The 27,733-nt window shown below is 39.2% G+C and overlaps 1 protein-coding gene across 2 annotated transcripts; it reads left to right on the top strand.

The window, feature by feature from the left end:
* The first annotated feature begins 52 nt into the window (after window positions 1-52).
* On the top strand, window positions 53-27,266 carry MAN2B2 (mannosidase alpha class 2B member 2). Of its 2 annotated transcripts, none has more exons than XM_064711743.1 (19): window positions 53-257; window positions 2,447-2,593; window positions 6,411-6,516; window positions 8,866-9,038; window positions 10,259-10,374; window positions 11,361-11,538; window positions 12,752-12,950; window positions 15,851-16,041; window positions 16,766-16,952; window positions 17,806-17,939; window positions 18,965-19,221; window positions 21,152-21,343; window positions 23,115-23,367; window positions 23,473-23,583; window positions 23,698-23,890; window positions 24,551-24,706; window positions 25,069-25,181; window positions 26,047-26,164; window positions 27,034-27,266. In XM_064711743.1, exons 1-19 carry the CDS (start codon window positions 126-128, stop codon window positions 27,126-27,128), a joined length of 3,051 nt encoding a protein of 1,016 aa, XP_064567813.1. In that variant the 5' UTR covers window positions 53-125; the 3' UTR covers window positions 27,129-27,266. The 2 variants fall into 2 exon arrangements, with proteins under 2 accessions (XP_064567813.1, XP_064567812.1); XM_064711742.1 differs by lacking the exon at window positions 53-257 and adding an exon at window positions 706-801.
* Window positions 27,267-27,733: the final 467 nt, after the last annotated feature.

Genomic DNA, 27,733 nt, shown 5'->3' with positions numbered 1-27,733 from the left:
CTCGGGGCCCTCCCGCTCGGAGGAGACTCCTTCCCCTCATTTTATTTATTTATTTATTTATTTCGTTCCGCTCGGGGAGGCGGTGCTGCGGGACGCGGAAGTGCGGCGGGAGCGCCGCAGCAGCCATGGCCGCCCCGCGTATGCTGCTCCTGCCGCTGCTCCCGCTGCTCGCCCTCCTGCCGCGGGCCGCCGGCGACCTGCGCGCCTACGTGGTGGCCCACAGCCACATGGACGTCGGCTGGGTGTACACGGTGCAGGTCGGCGGGGGCGCCGCACGGGCGGGGAGGGATCGCTGCGGCCGGGGCTAAGCCGCAGGCAGGGCTGCCCGGAGCCGCCTAACGGGGCCGAGCGCCGCCGGCTCTGCACCGGCTCCCGGGGCGCGCAAATAAATCCTTGTCCGGTGCAGCTCCTGCCCCGAGTCCGGCCTGGTGTCTCCGCCGTCCCCTGGTGTTCGGGATCCTCCTTTGGAGGAGGCATGGTTAGCCTAGGAGCCGTGCCCTTGGGCTGTGGGTTTGTGTGTGACTGTGTTCAGCAGGATGCTCCAGATGGGGTTTTTTGGGTGGTTTTTTTTCTTCTTAAGGAAAGTCTTATTTCTGTTTGATGGGGCTTTGATTATGTGGCAGATTTTCATGGTCTTTACGTTTATCTTGTTACAAAGCCAAAACCCTAGGAGAGCCTTCTGTCATTTCTTCAGAGAGGAGAGCAGGAGCCCAGGTCCTCGATGGCTGGGGTGGGCTTGGAGCCTAGCGCCTCTGAACTAATTTTTGCTAAATATATGAAATGCAGAGCAAGATAAATCAGGTGGGGCCTGATACCTTTTACCTTTGTTAATCAAAATCCTAATCCTGAATTCTTCTTCATTACTATGAATTATTTTCCTTTTTGTGTGAAAGATGCTGCAGATACTTCACTCACTAGAGAGAAATGACATTAGGCCTAACTAATGAAAAAGAGCTAGTGGCTCACCCACTATGCTGTACATGTATTTTGTCTTCCCTTTTAGGGAAGATTAGTGAATTTCTCCTTTAATACTTCAAACTCATACTCAGAAATTGCGTAAGAGAGCACAAAACTAAAACTTCAAATCCTTAGTTAAAATTTCACATTGTTTTAAGTATTTAATACTCTTGATTTTGAGAAACTGTTATGAACCAATGGAAAAATAATTGAGAAGAAATTATTTAGATAAACCAAACAGTATCTTAAGCCATTCATCCTACACTCAAATGTTTTCCTTTTTCTAGTGGCATGAGCATTTTTACAATGGTATGTTTCTGTTGTGGAAAGCAAGGGGCTAGGAAAAGTCAATTTCTGATTTGGATTACCTCATCTCCTTGTTTCAAATGGTAATTTTCATGTTGGAAATTTACCTAAACTGAAACTCTGCATTCATGTTTTACATATCATGTCCATTAGTTTTTCAGTGGGGAGAGATCTATGTGTCAACCACTTTAGGATGTACATTTTGTGGTGCGTCTTCTTAAGTACCCATAGTTTAAGTGGGTAAGTGTTAACTGTCCAATAACATGCAGATAACTTTGTTACAAGGCAAGACAGACATCTCAGGAAATCCTAGGCTGTTGCCTTTAGACATTCTCTATCCCTTTACAACTAAGTAAAAGGTGGAAGACAATCTGGTCAACAAAATTTGTTTTGGTCGAGGTAAGTGTACAAAAAGTATCTCCTTGTGTGCACAACTTCAAAATTAACATGGTGTTGTTAATTTGATACCATATCATAGGATATAACACTATGGTAGATTATTTGATGGTTACAGCTGTCAAATTTGTATTGCAATAAAGGTCCGTAGGCCTCATTCTGGAATATAGGTGTTTTTAGGAGCAAGACAGGGTACATGCCTAAAATCTCACACTTTCTGTGTCAATGGTTGAACTCATTCTAAGATTCTTTTACCAGCTTGGTTTTACTCTATCCTAAAACATCAAGAAAAATAGAGTTATTTTTCATAATAGTATAATTTACAGTAGATGCATCACTGCATTGTACTGGTAATGCACAGCACAGAGTCACACTTGCTCTGAAGAAGCAATTCTGGTAACTCAGGCCGTCAAAAGAAGAGCTGGAATGGGAGAATGAAGTGTGCATGTGGGGTCTGTATGGTGCTGCAAAATACTGTCAGTGATTTAAGGTGAACACTGAGGAACAGAATAAGCCATTCCTAGTGTGTCCAAAAGATAGCTGATAGTGGTGCTGGTCTTAGGAGAAGATACACCTTGATCTAGTCAGGTCCCCAGTCAGGAGGATGTTTTCTGAAGCAGAAGGGCCAAAGGCTATATGTAGACAGCACTCAATTTTTCTGAAGCTACAAGGCAAGTGTGCAGCAAATGTGAGGTTTTTGGTATCTCTCCTTTCAAGTCCAATGAGTGCTTAAAACAGCCCTTTTAATTTAGGTAAAACAGAGCTTATTTACTTTTTTTTCTTTCAGGAAAGCATGCACGCTTACGCAGCAAATGTGTACACTACCGTTATAGAAGAGCTGGTGAGAGGAAAACAGCGCAAATTTATTGCAGTGGAGCAGGAATTCTTTCGACTCTGGTGGGATATGGTAGCCACAGATACACAGAAGCAGCAGGTAAATTGCACTGGAGCCACGCTTCCTGCTAACAAAGAATTCACACTCTTTTCAGGGGATAAATAGGGGCAAAGTACTTCACCATTTGCTTTTTACCCAGATCCTATGTAAGCTGCCTCTGAATCTAGTACTTAAAGGACTTTACAGGCAGTTGCAAGAGGTTAAACCTCAGCTATAGATTAGAGCAGTAGGAGGTAGTAACCTTTGCACTGAAGATTTTTTTACACTTTACATTTCTTGTTTCATGGCAACTTACTTATCTGGGGCCATGCTACTTTGAGATGTGGGTGAACCTTAAACAAGCTGCACCAATATCCATTAAAAGATCTGATACCTATCACTGCTCACAAGAAGGAACTTTTTGTTCTTTGCAGCTAAGTACTGCTCGAAAACCTGCCATTTGTAAGCACAGATAGTACTGCAAAGAAGTGACTGCACATTTAATGGCAGTGATTTTTTTTCTAGTAACGTCATGGTGGAGTTTTATTTGTCACTTCTTCTTTCCTCTGACATGAAACAAACATGCTGAATCAAAGACTGGACTGATAGGCTAGCAGCTGGTTGTTTATTTTAGATTCTAAAACCAAAGTGTGTACAGGTGTAACTTCCCATGGGCACCTGGAAATCCATGGTCTGTTTTTTACCAGGATCCTATCAACAGTTCTTTACATTTCAGTTTGTTTAAAGTTCTGGATGTTTGAAGCAATGTGAAAAAAACCACACCTCTTGTCTGGTTTTCTTCACATAGTTCTTCACTATTCTGAATCTTCTGTTATGTTCTGTATTCGAATAACAGCTTGTGCACAGCTGATCTTTGCAGGAGAGATTTTGCTGGGTATAGGCAGTTTACAGTGTTTGTAAACTCTGCCCATATTCACCTGTTGTAGGACAATTTCCTTGTAGGTTTGTTAAATTAGAAAACTGTACTGTAAGTAGGGAAGAAAACAGCATAGGAGCTGCTTTGTAGAGGGACAGGGAAGTGCTCCAACTTTCAATGGTGAGTTGATGTTATTTCAAGTACATTCTGCTGCTATAAGCCAAATGTGAAGTCAAGGCCCATGTTTCTAATATCTATTCCTGCTATTATGTGGAATCCAGAATAATGTGTATCGCGTTTGACCTTGGTAGTGCAAAATTAGTACCTATGAATCAGGCTTTACTTTCTTTGCCTAATTATTTGTAGTTGTTGCTTTTACGCATTGTGTAACCAGTTCTCTAGTGACTTTATAGTTTCTTCTCTCAAAATTAAAATATTTAAAACTAAATTCTTCTTAAACCTGTGTGTCTAACTTTGAAACTCTAATTTGCAGATAAATTATATGTTTTTAACGTTAGCAAGTTGCAAATATTGGTCCCTGAAATTAGGTCACTCTGGTTACTGGCCTGCTTTTTCCACTTGAACTCTAGCATTAATGATTTTCTGTGGTATAGGCACTCTGGTTTTAATTTATCTTTTTTTTTTTTGTCATTTAGCGGTTTGCTTGGAATACAAGATGTAATTCTAGTCTTGTTTTGAAACATCTAGGATTTAATTCTAGTGTTGGTTTGAAGCTTTGTATTGGAACTATAGCATTAAAGACTAGTAAAAGGTACAGCCTGGGTGTCGTAGTTGAGATGGTCACAATACAAAGCAACACACTCCATTTTCAGAAGGCTTCAAACCTGTTTTTATTCTAGCATGCATGTTTTTTATACATTCTTACAACATAAGTTTACACTTTACTCATTGGTCATGAAAGATAAAGAAGGTGCTTATTGGAACAGACAGTTGCAGTTTTCTCTTATTTATCCTTCTTTCTTTCTTGATTTCTATGTCAACGACCTTGGGAGAAAATTCTTTCAGGGGTAAACATGGATCCTCCTATCAAACTTCTCTCTTGCTCACAGAAGTTGCTGTAAAACGTCTTCCACACCTGGATACAGAAGTTGTTTTTTCAGTTCAGACAAGAGAATATGTAAGAGTGAAATGCACTGCAGCAGTATTCAGCCAGATGGGAACCTTGTAGTTCTTAGCACGTGTTATTTACACTGAATTTTCTTGTTGTGAACCATTCCTACCTCCTTACTGTGGGTTGGTGTCTGAGTGCTTTAACTAGGGGGAAAAAAAGATGTATAGCCACTTCTGTCTGGTTTGTAGGCGTGAGTTGATGGTAGTATGGTCCCAAGGATCACAGATATGTTCTAACACCGTAGCATTCTGCTGTTTATAGTACTACTGCTTCTGTTTCCTCCATTCCTCCTTCCTTTTGCCTGCTTCTGATCAGAAAAAGTGCTTCTCTTGTACAGATACTGTTTTATTTTTCTTTTTTGGGGAGACAGAAGATTGGATATTACTTAAATAATTTGAATTATTTTTCTTGTTTTTCCAGCTACTCAGTGGTTCCACAAAACTTACATTAAAAAAGCATTTTTGTGGCACCAAGTTTGGATCAGAGGTGTATTTTGGTATTTGCCCCATCCAAGTGGGGAATAATAATTACAGATTCTTTTCATGTAGGTCAGGGCCAGTTCTGTGCTGACACCAGATATCAGTTATCTGGTCTCCCAGCATGCTAATCAGTCACCACAGTCGGCTGGAACTAATTTAGGAATGCTGAGCCCTGAAGCGTTTTCACAACATTGTGAAGGAGAGAAATGATTATAATCAAAATTGACAATCTGGCATCCTATCTGAGTAGACACTGAAGGTTCCTGGGAAAATAAACATAATAGCTCTAAAAATGGCATCCTACATGACAGATTAAAAAAAATGTTGAGGATTAAAATATATATTTGCATAAACTTTACTTATTGGGAGTTTGAGATATCTCTGAATTTCTAAAGTAACTAAAATAAAACCAGAAGACTTCTGATGCTTTTAGAAAGGGACATAGACTATTCCTTCCTCCCTCCAAACACCACCCTCTCTTCATGCAGCATTTGCTGAAGGCTGTACTTGTCAGCATATCTGTGGTTTCTAGGAGCTGAAATTAAACTCCCCCCTCCCCCACCAAGAAAAAAACAACCCCCCCCCCAAAAAAGCCACCACTGAAAGTTGAGCAGGTTGTAACATATTGAAATTTTTTAAACTAGGAAAAATACCAGAAATTGGGGTTATCAGTGGGTTATTCAGGCAGACAAACCTGTGGAATAACTATTTCTTAATAAAGCATTCTGTCAGTCACAAGTTGAGCAACTTGAGCAACTTGTCTGTGCCCCAAAGGCAAGATAGATGCATATGGAGCAAGGTGTTTATGGCCATGGTGTGATGGCACTCTCTGTCTCCTGGATCCCAGAGATCTAGCTTCCAGTTAAAACCCTGAGTATTACTGCTTGCCTGGGGCTCCATTGCTGCTTGCAAGGAATTGCATATTGCTCCCTCATCCAGCCACCAAGTGCCTTCCCTAAGCCAAGCTGGATGCAGCAGGAGGAAGATTTTGGGAGAAGCATTAGGATCTTCTGGTTTAATCCTCCAGCTCTAGCTGCCTTGAGGCAGGATTTACAGGCTGCTGCCAGTGCAGTATCTGGTGTTCAGGCAGTATAAAAAGGCACAGTAACAGCACCAAAAAGTCAATGTCTACCTGGCATCCTTTGTTCCTGTTACCTGGATAAATCAATGCACTGTGCAGCACACTGAAATCCTTTTTTTCCTCTGTTAGTCTCCTTTAGATAGCCTCTGTACAGACAGCCCTGGATCTCACTTTTATCTCACTTTTTCTCCTAGATGCCTTCTTGACAAATGTTGTGTCTAGGTAATGTGCTAGCAAATGAATTTGCAGCCTTTTTGGATAAGACTGAAATGATGCTTGCATTCTGTGTCTTAATTTCAATATCATAGGTCCATCAGTTGCTTCAGGAGGGACGACTGGAATTTGTCATTGGAGGGCAAGTGATGCATGATGAAGCTGTGACACTAATTGATGATCAGATTTTACAGTTGACGGGTATGGATATTTGCATTTAACTTTTATTTTTCATTGTAATGACCTTGGAGGCTTCTTTTTGTTTTAATTTTTTCCCCTCCAAAATTGCTATTAATTTCTGACTTCTTAAGAACTAATGAAAGTGTTTCTTATTTTTACTAGCCAAAGTGTTATTTGTATAAAAATTGTTGCTTAAACAAAACCCATTAGTTTTGACATGACAGTTCTGCAGCAGGCACAAAGGTTACCAAAAGCTGGTTTGTCAGGTAGAAACTGGTTTGGAGCAGAGGCCTTTTGTGTGTGTATCTGTGTGTTTGAGAGCAAAGTTCCTGGGAAGATAGTAATGGTGAAATTGAGGGAATGAAACGCTCCTCAAGAAAATATGTGGTAGCAATTCAGAGTGCAGGGAAGTTGTATTGTTTAGGCAAGGTCTTCTACACAAAGGGACACCGGGAATGTCACTGAGGTCAACTAAAATTAGTTGAAATTCTTCTTTGATGAAGAAACTCTCATTTGTAATCATCGTCATTTTCTGTTAGAAAATATTTCCAAGAGATGCACTACTTGCCATTTTAATCTTCTAACTTTTTCATTTAACATTTGTATGTTACACCTGTCCATCTGATGGTTCAAAGAGTGTTTTAGTACATGGGTTTGTTTGCATTGCTCAGTACAAACAGAAACAGGGTAACTGATGCCACCTCTGTGCTGGAGATGTCTGCTCTATGCCAGGAGGGAGTAGCAGGAGGGGATGTGTCGGCACCAGCTGCCATGGCTGATGGAAACTGTGCCAGGGCTGTGGTGTTTCTACATGGGACACCAAAGGGACAGAAAACACTGCTATTATTTTCTGCACCTGACTGCACAGCACCACTGGCCTTGCTCCTTTTCTGTGTTTATCAGGAGCTCAGGATTAGCAGCTGCTTCTGTACCTCAGTACACTCTGGCCAAGAGGAGGACAAGATATGAACTTTTGTTCTCTCATCTGACTCCCGTGTTTAAAGGTTTCTTTATGGGCTTTAAAGCACTGACCCTAGGACTTCTTAAATAAAATATTAAAATTATTGAAGAGTCCTTTTGTTAAACACAAACACAGCTTTCCTATACATTGTAGTTAGCTGAAAACGGCATTCTCTCTAATTTAACATTTCATTCTGTGTAAACATAATCTTTATTTTTAAAAAAGAAATTTCAATTTTGGTAATTTATTAACCCGGAACAAAAGTGTTAATGTATTTCAGAATTCTCATTTGTTTGTCCTGAGCCATCTATTCAGTTTGAGTACATACAAAGAAAATTGATTATGTGGAGTTCAAGTTGAGAGGACAAAGCCAATGCAGACATTTGTGGTCTAGATTTCATGTCTTCTATTGTCTGTCCAGAATTCCAGTGTTTTGGAGAAGCCTAGAAAACCCTGTTTCAAATATGTCTCTATCCAAATACTGAATCACATTGTGAATATTTTAGCTAGGGAAGATATTAACCATGGGAAAGATGAAGTGGAAAGAGGCCTTGCAGCCTCACTTATTCAAATGTGATATTAAAATTTGAAATAGAGTTATTCCAGGGAAGATATGATTGTATTTTCAGATAGTTCTGAGCATAATTCTATAGCTATAAAATAATGATCTGCAATTTCTTTTTCCTTTTTTTCTTTTTTTTTTTAATGATGAGTATCCAAGTGCAATATACCTGAGTTCCAAATAAAATCTACTGCGTTCCTGGTAGTTTTACTTTGATTCAAATGATTTTTCTGGTTTCATGCTATTGTCTGAGCTTTCCCAGTTCGGGGGTTTCTTTCTTCAATACTCATTTCTGTATTAGTAACATTAGTAACTAAATTAGTAACATTACTTGTAAATAACATCAAGTATCGAGTTCACTATTAACCTTTGTCTTTTTTAGTTTCATATGACTGATAATCATATTCATGCTAGTTTTGTTTAGTGGATGACTTGCTTCCCTGTCCCTTCGTCATTAATATGAGACTAAAATTTTCTGAGAATGCTTAAAAACCATAAAACCCAAACTTAGACTTAGCCCCAGGTTGTTTTCATGCAGACTGCACCCTGGCTATTAGCCTTAACCTAATCTGTAGCTATGTACTTTTTCCGAGACCTGTCTCTAATCATAATTCCTTTTTGTTGTAATCCTCTGTAATATTAATAAGGTATACTTTGCATAACAATATAAACATTTTCAGTATGAATCTTTTTGGTGTGAATGATTAAATTCCCAAAACTTTGAATGCTTTAGGAAACAGCAACAAGAAGCTATCCTTCAAGTGCTTACCTGTATCGCAATATGCCTATTAAATTTACAAAATTAACTTTAGAAGTGTTCCTAACCTAAACAAATTTTGCTTTGCAGAAGGTCATGGGTTTTTGTATGAAACTTTTGGCTTCAGGCCTCAGTTTTCCTGGCATGTTGATCCTTTTGGAGCTTCAGCTACAACACCAACTCTTTTTGCTCTGGCTGGTTTCAATGCTCATCTCATTTCTCGTATTGACTATGATCTGAAGGCTGACATGCAGAAAAACAAGGTAAAAATACCCTTAGGAACGAAGCCCTCGCTGGCCTCTACTTACAGTAATCTAAACTATGACATTAAGATAAGAATCTCTGTCATCTGGGCAAGAAAATGTTGGTATTTCTTGTTTAAATGGGATGTGCTGATTGCATGTGGTAATCGTGAAATATATTAAATCTGTGTTATACGGTCAATTAATGTCTTCATGACTTCTGGTCAGTGATAAAATGTAATCTAGCCTGAAGAAGACACAAAAGTGGGCAAATAGGCAAGACTAAAATGTCTGAATTAGGAGTGTTTGAGGCAGAGGCATGCAGGAGTTCCAGCTTTCCCTGAGAGAATCTTGTATGTGTTGGGTTGTTGTTTTGGTGTTTTTTCAGTGTTGTCAGGCTTGGGACATTAATTTGTGCCTGTAAAATTAATGATACTAGGTCAGTTAAAGTGGCAGCTAGTCATGGTTTTGCTGAATTCAGGTTTTCTTTCATGTTCTGCCTTCTCTTGCTCAGTGTCCCATACACCATAAATGCTTTTCATATCACTGTGCTGGACCCTGATCTGTCATCAGTTTTGCTCACTGCATTATGAGAAAATATGGGGCTTTCACCACTGTGTTCTGGGCGCTAGGCAGTTTCTATGAATCTTGGGTAAAACTCAAGTGTCTCTGAAGAAAACAGAATTCATGTTGAATTTAGTGAAGCCTGGACCAACCACCCTGTGTTTGCAATGGTTTGCAGTTCTTTCTGTTAAAATCTTTTATGACCTTTTGACAATCTTTGCCCAGCTATTTTTTTTCTGGCCCTTAAGAATCTCAAGGCTTCCAAAACAGCAACATTAAACATTAACATCAGTTAAACATTGATTTCCACTGACTACAGTGCAGTCAGATTACATCTGGATCTTTTCTAGCTTATAGATGTTCAGCTTCCATTGAAACAGCTGAGGTGTAATGGCTGTGATAAGCCAGGCTTATCTCTGGATTTTAGTGTGCTGGCACTGTGCTGCCTCCTCTCCTTCTGCATCGATTCTAATGGAAAGAGGCACTGATGTGGCCTCCTGTATATAGTGTGGGACCTTGCCTGGGGTACCATTGGCATTGGCTCTTCAGAAAAAACACTTAAAAGTGTTACAAGTGGTGAGAGGGAAGATGGGAACTTTGAAGTCTTAAGTTGTTAATTATGTATTTCTGTGAATGCCATCAAGGGTAATGGTTTCTTACCTTTTTTTGTTTTCCAGAAGCTTCAGTTTGTATGGCAGGGCTCTCCTTCCTTATCTGCAAGACAGGAGATCTTCACCCATGTTATGGATCAGTACAGCTACTGCACTCCATCACAATTACCTTTTTCAAACAGGTCCAAAGATTTCCCAAATATCCAGAAATGTTGTTCACTTTGGAGAGTTTATCTTATTGGGGTTTAAGCATTTTCTTTGACTGTTTTCTTTCAATAGTATCCTGCTGCTTTCTCCGGACCTGTGGTAGGTCAAGGAGATGTCTAGACTCTGTAGATCTGAGTAAGGATTATTAAGCATCCTCAGCTTTCCACCACAATAAAGAAGTTTGCTCAGTACCTAACAGTTGAATTCTCAAAAGTGACACTTGGTACTGACAGGCATTAAAAATACCTCTAAATATTGACAGACTTGTTTTCTTACACCAGGAGGCTTGAAACATAGGTATGGCTTTCATCTACTTATAATACAGTGACTTACTTACAATGTCAGTTCTGATTAAAAAAAAATAGAATAAAAATGTGAAACAAATTAATTACTGTAAATAGAAAATGTCCAAAGCAGAACTGGTGTCTTTATTCTCTGCCTGGAAGTAAAGATTTGAAAGCTCTAGGAAGCTCAATAGGGAATTGGTTACTGCTAATTGATTTTCTATGGGAGATTTTCAGCATTAGCTTGAGCTGAGGTTGTGTCCATTGTCCTGGTAGAAACTAGAGCAACAAAATATTGCCATTAATTTTGTGAAGAAATTTGAGAACTTTTGAAAAATTTATTTTGCTTACTGGCTTATCCAGTTAAATGCTCTTTGCAAACCAAGTCGACTTGGGGGAAGATTCTCATTGTTACAAAGCTTGCTGGTCTGTCCTATGGTTTCTTCATTGGATGCCAGCAAGCAGCAGGGACTTGAAAAGTTGCACAGTGTTGAAATAAAACTGGAGACTCTTCTCCCTACCTCCATCCCCAAATAAATACTTAAACCTAAATAGTAGCAATGAATATAAACTGATTTTTTTGCCTCTTATTCCCATTTTATACCAGCACCTTTTGATGTGTTTTTCGCAGTTGAGTAAATCCTGTTTACAGTTTACTGCTTTCTGCTTCTCCTTAGGTCAGGATTTTTTTGGAATGGATTTGCAACTTTCCCAGATCCCCCAAAAGATGGTGTTTATCCAAACATGAGTCTCCCTGTCACAGATGCCAACCTCCACCTGTATGCACAAACCATGGTGGCAAACATCAAGCAGAGAGCAGCCTGGTTCCGGACAGGGGACGTCTTGTGGCCATGGGTGAGTTCCTGGTCAGTGTTTGCTTTGGAAGAGACAGGTACACACCAGAGTGTAAGTGGATGGTTCTTACTGCAGCAGGTACTGCAGAAATGCTGGTACAAACCACATGACATGAAGTGTTTTTCTAATAATTGTGGTCTAAATGACTGACTAGTGATGATATTTAAAATTTCCTTGTATAGCCTACCAGTTGTCTATCAAGTCTTCCACCCTACTCAAGATAGAAAAAAGTGACAAAACTGTAAAATAACCTCTTGCATAACTATATATTACAGTATTGCTTCTTTTTTTTTACCCCTTGCTTTGTCTATTTACATGATCTTTTTTCTTAACTAACTTAGCCCAATATAACTCGGTGTTAACAAAATTATGGCATTATAGGAAAGTGTGTGACACTTAGGTAGACATGGTCTTTCCTAACAGATGCATAATAATTTTCTTTTAGAGTCTGTATTTTAGCTAGAGCCATAGGCAAGCATATCCCAGTTCGGTCATCCAAACACTTTCTTCAGCAATATGCTGTGTTAATTACATCCTGCATGTACATACAGCACTGATGAGCTCTTGCTGTTTTCAAGTTCTTAGGAAAGAATAACTTTGCCTAAACTGAATGTACAGTCTGGTTTCTAATTCTGATGGATGCTTCTGGTCTTATAATTACAATATTAGATTATGTGTGTTCTTTATGGACTATTTCCCCAAAATATCTGTTGTTACAAAGAAAAACTTTTTCTGACTGATGAGTCACTGATTTGTTTTTCTCCTGTGTTTATGACACTGTTGCTTATATTGAATTTGTTATTTTTGTAGAGAGTGAGAAGTAAAATATAATACTCAATGGTTGTGCTGTAGTGAAAATTGTGCTGGAATGAGAAGTTTTTAACAGTACAAATAAACCCCTAACTTCTAGATGCAAACCCACAATTTTGCTGTAATGTAAGAAAAGTTATGGGTTTCTGTGCTTGTGATAATGGTATGTAAAAAACTAGAGAGAATATATGGTTCTAAAACTCTGTGCTTTTTCATGATTTTTTCATAATTACAGACAATCGGTGCGAGTAACCCTGCCCAGTCTTGATAGTTTTGTAACTAGTATCAGTTATGGGCAGTCAAAATCAAAATAAATACCCCTGGAACATAGACTAGTGTTAAAAATGATCCTCCCTAATTATCTGACCAAAGTGATTTGGCTGTTCTGTGTTTGGAATTTCAGGGCTGTGACAAACAGTTCTTTAATGCATCTGTTCAGTACTCTAACATGGACCTGTTGGTGGATTATATTAACAAGCATTCTGCTGAGTTTGGAGTGACTGTCCAGTATGCCACTGTCAGTGATTACTTCCAAGCAGTCTATAGCAGGAATCTTACATGGGAAATTCGGGACTCTCAAGACTTTCTTCCATATTCAACAGGTAATGAAGTTCACAGTGCCTAATATCTGCCTCAAATGTGTACGTATGTAAAATTTTAATAAGGGAAAATGAGCAATAAAGAAGAAAAATGCCTTCTGGTAAGATTTGCTCACTCTATGAGGTGTCATCAACAGACTAGGTCATCCCAACTTAGTTGTGTAAAAAAGATGGATGTGTGGCCAAATAGAAAAATGTCTCATTTTTACTGTTTAAAAGAACTGGATTGTGCATGGCTTAGACCAGAGGTGGAAAATGTGATGTGGAGTGATCTGTGAATGTCTGGAGAAACTACAGGTAACCAAGGGGCCAAGGCAATCTGAAAACTCTTGGGGTAGTTCTGTGTTACTACAGTGGAAGGGGGTTCCCACAGTGAAACAGTCAATATTGAGGATTTGGTGTCCACACTCTGAGTAATTGCAGGAAACTTACAATTAAGTCATATATGGCCTCAGCTCTCTTCACAGAGAGCAGCAGGCACAAGTTCTCCAAGGATTTTTCCTGGGAAAGGCAGTGAGAAGTTCAGAGAAGAAGAGAAAACAATTCTTATCTCTATTCACTGCTCCTGTTGTTTTGCACATGGGGAATGTGTTATGGAGATTGTTTACCCAAAGTGAATTGTTAATTGGACACCAGTGAAGGTTGTTTTGATTCCTTGACCCATTGGTTCAAAACTGTGTCCTGGCTGTCTCAGACACTCACACTCAGTATCTCTTTTAGTATAGTATTCTTTATATGGTTTTGGTATGTAATTTGTATAGTATTAGTGTAATATATTATAGCTTAATAAAGCAATTGTTCAGCCTTCCTAATCAGGGAGTCAGAACACATTATTCCCTGGCTGGGGGATTGCCTGTTTCTACTATAGCCATATAGACTTGAGTGCCCATTAATGCTTATTGCATCCATCAGGAATCCAGTTTTTGAGCTCCAAATCCAATCTTTTCTGTAAACCAAAGCACGTAAGGTAAGGATGACCTGATCCAAACAAAATACTAATGTAGATGAACCCCTAAAGTCTCCTGTAGGAGAAAGTCTTGCCTCTTTCATTAAAGAAAACAGTTTGAAATTCTGGGGTGGGAAAGAATTCTCTTACAACTGAAGTCTAAACAAGTAAAAATATGGTCAGTATTTCTGAAATTTTGTAATACAGTGTTACAAAATTTCTTTGCAGCTCCTTGTTGCTTACATGCTGCACTGACTTAGCTTTTCAAGCAGAGCTGAAAAGTACTAGAAAAGTACCAAAAAAAAATCATGGTATACCCAACATCCCATTAATTCTTTTCCCCAATAAATTTACCCTTTTAGACCTCATATCAAAGTATGCAGAGAGAAGACACAGCCAATTTCTCAATTTCTAAACTCATCAATTTATTTTATTGCCTGGTTTATTATTCAAATCCCATTGACTTAATTAAAACACCTTTCTGTATAATTGTAGCTACCACTGCTTCATCACATTTTTGGCTGTGTACATCTATTTCAGACTGTTCTGTAATGTGTCTGTTAATTTTTCAATGAATAAAAATAACCATTGCTTCCTGTGAATCATGGCATGGGCTGATCCCTGACTCCCTCACCTCCCTCTAGGGATTATACCTAACACTTACTGATAAAAGCATTGCCACTTCTAACTACTAATATCCTTTCACATCTGGGCTCTTTCCTTTATCTTTTGGCATAATTTACCTGCAGGATTCAATTGTTATTAGCTTGCATAATAGCAGCACCTTCAGAGTTCCAGCTGGGTGCCCACACAGAGATGTAGTTTTTTCCCCAAATGACTTTGTGTGCCTGGCAATTGCAGTATAGATTTGAGTGCACTTTCTCCCACATGCTGTTTTGCTTCTTGATGATTAATCCTCTCTTATTCTTGCTATGCCCTTTTTTTGTGAGTCACATATTGGGCTCAGTGTCACTTGTGATATATGGAAACTCAGGTTTTAAGTCCCAGATAAGTATTTCCTTCTGCTCTGCATTCATTGTACTGTGCTGATACTTATGTGTGGTTCTTCTGCTTGTAATGTTTAAAGCTAAAATTGAATTAATTTTGTTGAAACTTCTAGCACGTTTCAGTCCAAAAATAAGTTTTTTGAGCAAAAGATCCTATTTTTTAATGGGCAATCTAATTTGCCTTTGATCTTGGACTGATAGCAGATTTTACGTTTGCATGTATGCTCTTTGGAAAACACTTTCTGCAACTTCTTTTTGGAAAACCTATATATCACTAGTGTATTTTAAAAGAAATTGCCCTCAAAAAACCACACACTCCCACCCCTATATACAGTTTTGAAGGCTTTAAAAACAAATACTTGTTTTCCTATTTCACTCTGTGGGCTACTGAAACATTAACAGAAATAGAATGTTGAAATACTTTCCAGTAACCACTTGAGGGCATCTTTTGATGTAGTTTGAAGTGCTGCAGTAGTTTGGAGTCATTACATCACTATTTCTACTCCAGTTTGAAGAAATAAATCCCTTTGACTGAAAGGTTGAAATTTTAGTGTATGAAGCAATTACCATAGATTGTATTTTATCATTACCATAGAATGTATTTTATTAACAACTAATAGTAATATATGCTTCAGTGAAACTTCAAAAATTCTTTTGTGCAGATCCACAAGGAAGAAATTTCCATAAACACAGGTTAACTTGGTTGCTACTGGCTTTGTATCAAACTTGCATGTTACTAGGCCTGTAGGAGAGATGATAGTTTTTCAAAATGCATGTTGTTGGCTGAGTTTCTTTGTATGCTTTGTGACCTTTCTACCGATGGCTGCTGTGTAAATCCCCAGTAGGATTCCTGTAGGAAGCTGAACAGTAGTAGTAGCAGTGGTAGTAGTAGTAGTAGGATAACTGAAGTGGTGTTTTGATGTGTGTTGGATCTGTTCCTCTCTAAACAGAGCCCTTCCAAGCATGGACTGGGTTTTATACTTCTCGGAGCACGTTAAAAGGAATTGCAAGGAGAGCAAGTTCATTGCTTTATGCTGGAGAATCCTTTTTCACACAGTATGTCCAGAAACACCCAGAAGGGTCTATTTGCAAATGTAAAGCCCTAAAGCAACTTCAGAGTCTTAGATGGGCAGTTTCAGAGGTAAGGGTTGATTTATTTTCTGCTTTGAATGAAATTGTTTATTTTCCAAATGAAAAGTTTGCATAAGCATTTCACCTGGATTGTCTCAAAGTTGCTTTTATATTTTTGAAAATGACTTCCCCCCTTTTGCAAGCCATAAGTAAAATAAAGCAATTTTTCGAAAAAACTGTCTTGAAGCATGACTTCAGCCCCTTAACCATGCATCATGGTTACTGGCAAGTGTTTTCTTCAACCAGTGAAAGAGTGTGCACTTTCAAACTTTGCATATGAGATTCCTTTTCTTAGTGTTAGTTTTGTTATTTACAAAATTGTTCTTAAAAGTAAACAAAAACACCAAAGAAAAATGGAACTAATTTCAAATTACTGATAGTCTCTACTTCTGCAATTTAGAACAGGAAGGACAGATTTGTTTCTCCAAAGTTCAGCAGCTAAGTGATTAGCCTTGTATCATTAACCATTTGCAGTCCTCAATACATTTGCTGTCAATAGTTATTTGGTCTGCTAAGTTGATGACCAGATCTAAGTATGAAATTAAAAACCTGTCTTGTGACAGTATATTTGCTGCATTCTTGGTTTTTGTAACTTGTTTGGTTTTTGCCTCTGAATGTAGCTGTTATCTCTTGTTAAGCTGTGTGTAAGAAGTTTAGTCAACTGTCATGTTAACACAAATGCAAACCTGAAGTTGTCATTCTGTTGCACCTTTCAAATTACTTTTAAATACAAGGTCCAGCACCACGATGGTATAACAGGCACAGAGTCTCCCAAGGTGAAGGACATGTACATGAATAACCTGATGTATGGAATGCTCAACGTGAAGAAGCTAATGGCTTCCATAATCTTTGATGTCAACAATGCAAAGAAGAATGGAGAGGTCTATTCTTCTGTTCACACTAAAGACTCAGGAGAACCAGGTACTTTTTGCACAGCTTTTTCAATTTTGAAGCTACCTTATGAAAGCTATCATGTTTTCCTCCAAAATAATCAACATATTGTATACATCTAATTTCTGTGAACCATGGCTAGAAAATTGTATTTGCCTTCTGAGACCCAGGATTTCTCAGCTGATGTTAGACAGAACTCTGCCTCAGTGCATAAATTACACACCTGGCTCTCAGTTCCACACTTCAAATGTAAAACAAGGGGAGGAAGAGGTGCTGATCAGAGTAGTCACTAAGCTAACTTTACCCTGCAACAGAGCATTACATGATAAGAAGCACAGTCAGAGTCAAGAAATGTTCTTGCTATAATGTACTGCCAGCTTGTTTAAAAAATGTAAAAGGATTTTTAAGAACTTTGTTCTAAGGACTGTGCACTCCCTTTTATCTGACTTTGGAAACTTTTTAAACAGTCAGATGTAAGCAGTGCCGTGGACTGTGCAACAGACCCATTTGGATTTTTACTGGGCTGTTTTTAAATGAGGCTTCTCATTTGATCTCCTGTATAACTCTGATAAAGTTAATACTGCATGACAATGAGTTCTAAGCAGCTTATCGTCACTAAATGCATTTACATTCAACTCAGGTGTCATTTTCTGAATACATGGTCTTTTTTGATTGGGCAGAGAATAGAAGAATAAAGCAGAAGAGGTTTTAATGAAGGACTGTAAAAAATTTTCCTTTTGTCAATCATGAAGTTTTACTGCAGGGTTTTATGTTAAAATTTTGTAAGATAGTTGTACCTAGACAGATTTCCTAAATACATTTTAATACCACGTTTTAAAAATACATAATGTAGTGACTGCAAGTTTTGTTTGTTTGCACAAAGGTGCTGCAGATGTTGACCTGTATGTGGTTGTCTATAACCCACTGGCATGGAACATCACTACCTTTGTCACAGTTTCTGTCAGCAGTGAGGCAATGAGTGTGTATGATGAGCTGGGACGTTCTGTGCCAGCACAGGTACTTTAACTTTGTTTCTTTCTCTTACTTTTTTCTCATTTGTCAGTTTTTATTGACTGGATTCTACCTCCTGTTGAAGTGGAATTTTCCTACTTGTCCTTCAAGTGTTGTTTTTGCTTGTCTGTTGTCTCAACAGAGACTTTTTTTACTCTCTACAAGGACTTGCTGCTCTTGTAGTGTGTTTGTCCTTTGCATGTCTGTGTGACCTGGTGCTTCTTACCTTATTTTTATATCTGTCAAAAAACACTGTTTCAAAGAAATACTTTTGTGTTGAAGCACTGCCTTACAGCTGACAGCTCTGTTTGAACAATTGACAGATTGCCTTGGGGAGGGAGAAGAAGAGAATTAAGAAATGTAGGTCTTAGAAACTGGTGCCAGTCAGCTGCCATTTGCTGGCTCATTCTGTCACAGCCAAGCTCCAAGACACAGCCAGCTGGTCCAGGGGAGGGAAGAAAGTGGCCTCAAGAGAAAGTAGCACTGGCCTTTCTCAGGAGCATCTCCTGTACAGAATGCATCGCCATAAGCGGCTTGATAAATCTCCAGGAATGCTTCCTGCACATGAGGCCTGAAGAGGCCTGACACCATTGCAGATGCTCCCCTCTGTCCCTGAGATGCCAGTTAGCTCAGCAGATTCTGCCAGCTGCAGTTTCTGTGCCCTGTGGCTTACCACTGTGACCATGCACGAAGGCACATTGTAGTCAGTAGTGAGGCACAGCAGCTGTCCCTTGTTCCTGCACATGTGGTGCCATGAGACCACACTGCCTTTATCTGCAAACCATCAGTCTCTTTGGCTTGGCACGTGGTCATGCTGCACCAGAAAGGCTCAGCTTAATCCAAGTTCACCACGCTCCCAATTAAAAGCAGCGTGGGTCTACGTTATAATTTAGAGTTATAAGAATGGCATGTTTAAAAACTTATTAAAGTAGAAGCTAATTTTTATAATTTAGGGCTTACAGCACATGAGGGTAATTGCCTTGCTAATTAATTTTCTGTAATGAAGCATTTTTGTGTATGCTATTATACAGGTTCAAAGCTCCGTGGAGTCGCAGTCTACCTATGATCTGTATATTCTAGTTGAAATAAGTGGTCTGAGCTACAGAAAATACAGTATTAAACCCTTGGATGGTCAGCAGGCTGCCTTTGTTGGGAGCTCAGTCAAGTACAAACGGAGAGACCTGGCTCGTGCAGGGCAGCAAAGGCAGCAGTTGTTTCCTGTGGTTAACAGCTGCTACCAGATCGTGTTTGACCAAAACACAAACCTGATGCACAGCATTACTGACAGGTGAGACTGCCTGCTCCTTTCCATAGCATTTCAGATTTTTTTAAAACAATCCATAAAAATAAGTGCAAGGATTTGTATTATGTGTCTTAATTCCAAGACTCAACAAAATGCTCTTTATGGTCTTTAAAGTTCTTTTTTATCCCCACTTCACATGCCCTCTTTTTACAGGACACTTCAGCACTAGCACAGGCATGATTCCATACTAGTTCTGTGATGTTGCCCTGTTTAACTTGGCAGTTGGTCTGAGATGACATATCACAGTAATAACTAGTATATCAGCAGAGTTCCAGTGTACTTTCGAAGAAAATAGGGTTGTGAATGTGCATTTTTATTAAAAATTAGTAAAAAGCACATACACTATGGCTGCACAATGAGCCTTAAGTGATAAAGTAAGGGCTTACTTACACTAAGTAGTATTTTGCAAGTCCCATACCACTCTTTGTGGTAGAAAGCTAGAAAACTCTTTGAAAGGAAACTTTTAATTAAGGAATTTCCATTTAATCAGGTAGGAAAAATGAAAGAATTATCAAGATTTAGGTGAGATTTGAGGTTTTCAGGTGATCTCTCTCAGCTGATATGAATTGGCCCAATTTCTTCAGCTTCAGTGCAGTTGTGCTGCATTCTGCCTGCTCAGGATTCAGATTGTCACCTGTTATATACTGATGGAATATTTGACCCCTTTTACACTGGCATGGTGATGGCTAGATCTTTCACCTTTGCAGTTTTGTTCATAATTCTGCCTCCTAGAGCAAGAACTTGTTGTCCAGTATCATTAAAATCAGTTTTAGAAGTATAGCTGGACCTTAACTAAGAGCCCTGGAGTAAGTATTTTCTCAGAGTGCCTCCAGATCATAACTGCCTCCAGATTCTATGAGAAATATAGTGTGGAAGAACAAAAATCTAAATTCAGATTCCAGTTTTTCCATCCTGTTCTGGCAAGCAGCAAGAACTGGAATTCAGCATTCAGGGGAAATTCAATACTCACTTTCTTCACCAGCCTTCAGACAAGCTCAAAATGCTTGAGTTTCAGAAGGTTTGCACTGGGATAATGGGAAAGAATGAGGCCTCACAGGTCAGAATGGGAGGAAAGGTTGAAAAAAATTGGGATCTTCAATTGGGAAGCCCTTTTCATTCAACTGCAACAGTTAGAAGTTCTAGATCCTGCCCCTGCACTGAAAGTGCCTCATAAGAGAAGTAGTAGAAAATGCTTGGATATTCTCCTCAATTAATACAAATTGTGGGTAGCTGTATTAACATGAGATAAAATGTTTAGCAGTATAAATTTATATGCTAGATGAAGTGAATTTTCCTGTTTTCACAGCAAGTTGCCAAAGGCAGAGCAGGTAGCTGAGAGCAGCATCTTAAATTGCCTTCATATGACTTTCTAAAAATTGTGATAATAAGTCATGAATAGCAAAACTGTAAGTGGAGAGAGGAGGAGATACAGTAGGTAGTGAGTGATTGTAAATGTTGATATCCTGTTGATTTTATTGTTACCAGTGTTAGACATGGAAACTTGCATCATGCCGATTTTACCTAGCTACAAAGTTCAGTGAACCTAATTATTCACTGGAGCAGTGCAGTGTACCTCATTCCTGTGAAATGGGTAGTTTTAATCCTGGAGCAACTCTGGCATCAAAACAGTGACATAATATAGATGATGTTTAATCTTAAGATGTTTCTCTTCTACAAAAATAGAAAATTACATAGAACTCCATTTGCTTACAAACTGACATGTATCTTGATGGGAAGCACTTTAGTTCTTTGCTGTTCTCATTTATTCAGTCTCACAAAATCAATCCACTGTGAAGAAAGTTTTTTTTTGTCCTTACATTTCCTGCCTCGTTCCTGTTGCTGTTCAGCTTTGCATTTATCATGTACAAAATATGTTTGTAAGTTCTATGATTTTTACTCTTATGTGGATTCTCAGGGAGACCAACCAGACTGTCCAGTTCACCCAGGAGTTCCTTGAGTACCACGTAAATGGAGACACCAAGAAAGGACCCATTTCAGATAACTACTTGTTTGCTCCAAATACATCAGCTGTTCCAGTATCAAAAGCAGTGGTGTTGGAAGTGATGTCTGGAAGCTTGATGACAGAGATCAGGCAGTATTTCTACAGGTACAGCACCATTACAGCTTCACTGGAATGTTAGGATATATATGAGGTTACTTCTGTACAGTTACCCCTAAACAGTGAGCTCTATACTGTTTAGGATTTAGACAAAAGAACTATTATACATCTGCTGAATGTGCTGCTGAGGAAGCACCTTTTGTAAATCATAGAATTAGAAGTGTAAGTGTAAATCATAGTGTTAGAAGGACTGTGAAGATCCAAACCCTCTGCAGGGACACCGTCTCTAGGCCAGGTTCATCAAAGCCCCATCCAACCTTCAGGGCCAGAACCAAAGCCTTCAGCACCTCCAGGAATGGAGCATCCACAGTTTCTCTGTGACTGCCTCACTACCCTCCGAGCAAGGAATTTCTTTCTAACATCTTATCTAAACCTACTCTTTTTAAGTTTAAAGCCATTTCCCCTTATCCTAGCGCTACATGCCCTTGTCAAAAGTGCCTCTCCAGCTCCCCTGTAGGTCCCCTTCAGGTACTGGAAGGCTGCCCTAAGATCTCTCCAGAGCCTTCTCTTCTCCAGGCTGAGCAAACTTAAACTGTCTTCATAGGAGAGATGCTCCAGACCTCCGATCATCCTTGTAGCCCTCCTCTGGACTCATTCCAGCAGGTCCTTGTGCTTCCCACGTTGAGGGCCCCAGAGCTGGATGCAGAGCTGGATTCTCTGGGTAGGGTCACATGAAGGGGAAGCAGATGGACAGAATGACCCCTTTGACCTGCTGGCTGTGCTGCTTTGGAGGCAGCCCTGGACAGGTTTGGGTTTCTGGGCTGTGAGCACACATTTGCCAGCTCATGTTGAGTTCCTTATTAGTCAACTCCCCCAATTCCTTCTCTCCAGGGCTGCTCTCCAGCGCTTCTCTGGCCAGCTTGTGTTTGTGCTTGGTATTGCCCTGACACAGGTGCAGGACCTTGCACTTGGTTTTGTTGAACTTCCTGAGGTTCACATGGGCCCACTTCTGAAGCACATACTGCTGCAGGAGGAAGGGATGGATGTGGAGATTGTTTAGGGTGATCCTTTGTGGTACATTTTTTAATGCAACTTCTGTTGAGAAGCTGGTTCTATACAACTCAATGAGTGTTGCTGCTAATATCTTATATGGATGGAAATTGGACATAATGATACATTTTCATAATTGTGAATATCTATCTTGAAAGCAAATTAGAGAATGGAGGAATGAATCTTTTATAAGGTCACTCTGACCTCTGATGAACTAACTATTCTCTGTGGTAAAATTGTATCAGTCTATAAACCCTTCACCCCCTTTTAAATCTGGTTGTTTGGTTGAAGTCTTTTGCTTTACATGGCATTGCTCAAGGATTGTAGTTAAGGACCTTTGGAAAGTAGTGTGGAATTCTTGCATCAAAGCTGATGTCACCCTGATTGAAAAAATGCATCTATTCTGTACAATGTAAATATGTTGCTTAGAGAGTCATAATAATTTTTAGATTTGTTGTTAATTTTGAGAAAAACAAAAAAAATTGTTAATTTTTAGACAACAGCATTTGATTCCTCATTTGTAATCAAATGAGGAAGCCTCCTGACACTTGAAATGTGAAAGAAACTTACAGGATATCACTTACTCTGGTTGAATATCTGTATATTTGAAAGTTAAATTGAAATTAAAAATAACTGTACTTCAAATAAATAGAAAATGGGTAAGAAAGTTGTCTATGTAGAGTGACATCATGAGTGCCTTGCAAGTTTTGTCGTAACCAGTCAAGTGCTTCACCTTATAAACTCTACATCCTTCCTCTCATTTTTGCAGCAATATTACTTCTCAGGACTATATTTATGCAGTGTACACCAGGCTGTATTCAGTACCAGAAGGCTACGATGGGAAGCTGCTCTGCCGTAGGATAGAGCAAGAATACAGTGTTGGGCCTTTGGAATTCAATCGTGAAGCAATCTTGAGAACAAGCACAAGTTTGAACACCAAACAAGTTCTCTACACTGACAACAATGGGTATCAGATGCAGAAAAGACCATTCAAGGCATATGTGAATAACACAGTGGCTCGGGTAGGCACTAGGGTGTAATCCAGAGTCAGCTGTGTTTTATCTTTGCTCTCTGTTGCTGTTTCCTGTGTTAATAATATCTCTGCATGGTTTACTGTGTGGTTACAGAACTACTACCCTATGGTCCAGACTGCCTACATAGAAGATGACAGCACAAGGCTGATGCTGCTGGCAGAAAGAGCTCATGGTGTGTCAAGTCAAGGGAATGGACAAGTCGAGGTAAAGTTTGAATTTGTGTTTCTTTTTCTAGATGGGCATAATTTCATGGCTGCTGATAATGTAAGTAAAGCCTGATGGCTCATTCCTGTTGTGACATTTATCTTCCCAATACAGGTGATGCTACACAGGAGACTGTGGAACAACCTTGAGTGGGACCTGAACAACAATCTCACTTTGAATGACTCTTCAGTGGTTCGCCCTGTAATCTGGCTTATTTTAGGGAACAAGGCTGTCACCAACACTTTGTATCGGACAAGTGGCCTGGCATTAGAGCATAGGCCAGTAGTGATGTTTGGAGCATTATCAGGTAATCATTCAGTCCCCTGTGCTGCCTTTAGCATCTGAATGGCTTGTTTATGTTGCTTTCATTTATACTGTTGAGTTTTCAAATGCAGGCTTCAAGCCTCCTGTGAGGCAAAGTTAGCATGTAGTGAGTTAGGAGACAGATTTAGAGACTGCTAATTACTTAGCATTAATTTCAAACATGGATGTTGTCCAAATATATGTAATGTTTCTCTTGTTATATAATTATCTCTACTTGGAGAGGAAAATAAATTTTAAAGCATCTAATGAGAGCAAAATGTTCACACAGGGAATTAGTGCAAAGTAGGTAGTGCACCATATATCAGCTTCCTGAATGCTGAGTCCTTAATGGCCATTTTTGGGTTATTCTTTTAAAAATATTTTTTTGTCTTATCAACTGAAACTGAAACGTGTTATTGAAATAGCAATTTCAAACTTAAGTGAAATTTGTTTTATGGAAAGCTCTGATACACTTTTCTAGCAGTTAAAATCATGCTGCTTTCTGCTTAGTATCTTGGAAGGCCTTGGAGGAGAAGGCATATCATCTACTTTGCCTCTGCCTTGGTAGAATAAGCCAAAAGCCCTTTACCCTTCCACAGTGCCCTAGCCAGGCTTGCATGTGTGATGGATGTTTAATGTCTGTTTTGTTTTATTTTGCATAAAGGAGAAGATAAACCAAAGCTACCCAGACAACTTCAGCAGAATTCAGTCCATGATTTGCCTGTAACTGTGCCACCTAATCTTCATCTCCAGACCCTGAGCATTCCAGGGTGGAGGTACAGCTCTAATCATGCAGAACAGGTCCACAGCATCCACATGGGTAGGTGCCTTCCAAAAGGTGGCTGGAGGTTACACTTAAATAAGCTGGTTTTCTTTTTTCTCTCTTCTCTGTGGCTAGTATTTTTATTTATTCAAAGCATTAAATTCCTCAGTCAAGGAATTGTGCTGTATTATTTCTCTGCCCAAGTAGTAAATATTTCTCCTGCGTGAGTTTGTTATGCCTGTTAGTGACATTCCTGTCCAAGTGGGAGCTGGCTATTTCCTGATATTAGTCCTCTTACTAATTTTAAAAAATAGGAACTAAGTTCAAATGATGGGATTTTAAAGTTTAAAAAATTTTAAGTTTAAAACTTGGGTTTAATTTTAAAGTAATAAATATATGCATTTTGATTTCTTTTGAAGGTGAACAGAAGCAAGGTGACCCAGATTTCAGTCGTGTCCTGCTGAGAATTAGACACTTGTATGAAGTTGGAGAGGATCCTGTGCTGTCTCAGCCTGTGGTGATAGATCTAAAGGTAAATGTAACCCTTCTAAAGGTAAAAGTAACTCACCAAGTAAGGTGTTTTTATTCCAGAGAGAAATGGTTGGGGAATGCCACATCCTGTGTACTATAAAGTACACAAAAGATGGATATAAATGTGTTAGTAGAACTTTACCTCAGAGAGAAGGGAACCTTTTTTTTTCTTACTTGGCTTTGCAACACAGAAGCCATCACTTCAGATGGAGTTGCCATTGGCACAGCATGAAGATCTGCTAAATGTGGGTAGGACTGGTTCTGCTGAGCAGTTGGTAGTGTAACACTTCCTGCAGTACCTTAACCAGTGCACAGAGTAGGATTCTGTTTTGTTGATTCTTTAGTTATTGAAAATTTTACCTGTAATTAATGAAACTTGGACAGGATTAAAAGAAAACTTTTTTTCTCTACAGTTTGTTTCTGTGAGTTGTTCAAACTTTGTCACTTCCATCATGTACTCAGGTTTTTTTCAGTTTCATGTTTATTTGATCTTTCCTATGGAAACAGATAACTTTATACTCCATGGCAGGGGTTTATTACTTTGATTGTCATGATAGAAACATGGGGAACAATGCGTAGGATTCTCTGTTTCAGTAAAAAGGGGAGTGTGAGTTTCTGCCCTTTTAATAGACTCTGTACTGCAATGCAGAGGAAGCCTTCAGCACCTCAGCTTCTTGGTGTGAAACCTGGTGAATCTGAATTTGCCCTTGTGCTGCATGACCTTGCAGATTTTCAAAGTCTCTCTGCTCCAATTAACAGGCCAATGCTAGAGTTGAAAATTCTCTCTGGTCTTACTGTGTGCTAGGCTGGTGAGTTGATACTCTTGTCTATGAACCCTCCTTTGATTTCTGGTGTTCTCTACTCAGTCTTTGCTGAAGGGATTGGGATCAGTGGTGGCAGTGGAGGAGCGATCCCTCACAGGCACCTGGGATGTGAACACTTTGGAGCGCTGGAAATGGAAGACTGCACAATATCCAGGCAAAAGTAGGTGGATTAAGGTGCTTGGTGTCCATTGACTGTTGAAGCTTGATGATTAGTCTAGTTAAAAATATTTTTTAAAATTGTAAGATTAGAAATGTTTTGTATGACAGGCCTGGTACCTGTCACAGCCTGCAGGTAGGAACATTCCCTGCAAGCTCAGATTCCCTGCAAGTACCAGACTGTTGTATTTATCTGGTAGCTTGTTTTGCCTAGAGGTGTTAAAAAGCTTTGAATCTTTCTGGAGTTTTCTTTGTCCAGATAGAAGTGGCTACTTGTGACACAGATTGATTTTGTCAGATGCTGATGAGCTGTGTTTCTCTAAGTTGAAGCCTGTGCTGCAGAAAAACACAGCTGCAGTTATAAATCTCTGCTGTAATCAGTTTAAAGGACTCTATGGATGTGATTCAAGTTAGGGCTGCCACTCAGATCCAATGCTGTGGGTGACCTAATTTTATTTCTCATTCCAGTTAGCTGCTTGGACAATGTCCTTACTGTCACTTGCATACATATTGTGCCTTGTAAAAAGCTTGCAGAGGTTTTGGAATGGGCTGGGTGAGAGTTTAGAGCTCTATTTGACCTGCAGCTCTGAGCTTGCTTGCTCTTTATTCATGATGAAGAAAAGGTGCATGACTGGAAAAGTCATTTCACATTTTCTGTGTGAGTCAGTGTGTGAAAAGAAGAGAAATTGTTGTATATTTTAATATTATGAATGGGTACATCTTGGGCTCTATAATACTTTGAGTTCTAGGGAGGAGAAGCTGCTCACACACTAGCTTTTAGGGAAGGGATGAGTTAAAACTGATGTGATAGAACAACATGTCCACTTGAGTAAAGCTGCTTTAATAAATTACCAATGCTTTTGTGTTTTACAGGGTTCTTCAACAGCGCAGAGACCTCAGAAGACTTTACAGTAACTGTTCACCCAAAGGAAATAAGGACTTTCTTTGTATACTTTCAGGTTCAATAATGTTTGATGATGTATTTCAGGTGGATATGTAATATCTTTGAAATTTCATTTCAAGATACAAGTGATAATCTTGAAAAACATCCTACTGCTGTTAATGAAAGAAAAATTAATTTTGGAATAAACTTTGAATTTAATTGAGTTGTTGGCCTGAGCTGTGAGTGTTTTTGTGGGTTAATTATTTACAGCTTTTCTTTTCTGAAACTTGCTCAATGCAAAAAAAGACCTGTGTTGCAGAGGCAGCATATTTCACATTATTTTGCTTGCTATGGATGGTTTTGAAGTGATTGCTTCTATGATGCTTCACAGTGAAGCACTAACAAAATCATATTAGTCCTACAGTCTTGAATTGTCTTCCTAATTAATAGTGCTGCCAAGAGTCTTCTCTTAAGGTTTTTATTGTTAGGGAAGATGAGTTCCAAATCACAGAATAGTCATTGGTCAAGGGGTGGTCTGTTCCTACATGCAAGGAGAAATGCCTGCTGTGTTTCAGCTACTTTGTCTTCTGGGCAAAAACTGCAAGGTTTCTGCTTTGCTGTAAACTGAAATGGAATGTACTGTTTACTCTTTGTATTCCTTAGCCCCAGGTTCATTTAACTTGTGTCTCT

The sequence above is a fragment of the Zonotrichia leucophrys genome, chromosome 4 (assembly GCF_028769735.1).
Source record: "Zonotrichia leucophrys gambelii isolate GWCS_2022_RI chromosome 4, RI_Zleu_2.0, whole genome shotgun sequence".
NCBI lineage: Eukaryota > Metazoa > Chordata > Aves > Passeriformes > Passerellidae > Zonotrichia > Zonotrichia leucophrys.
The sequence above is the reverse complement of the archived record's forward strand: the minus strand, read 5'-3'. Positions and strand labels throughout refer to the sequence as shown.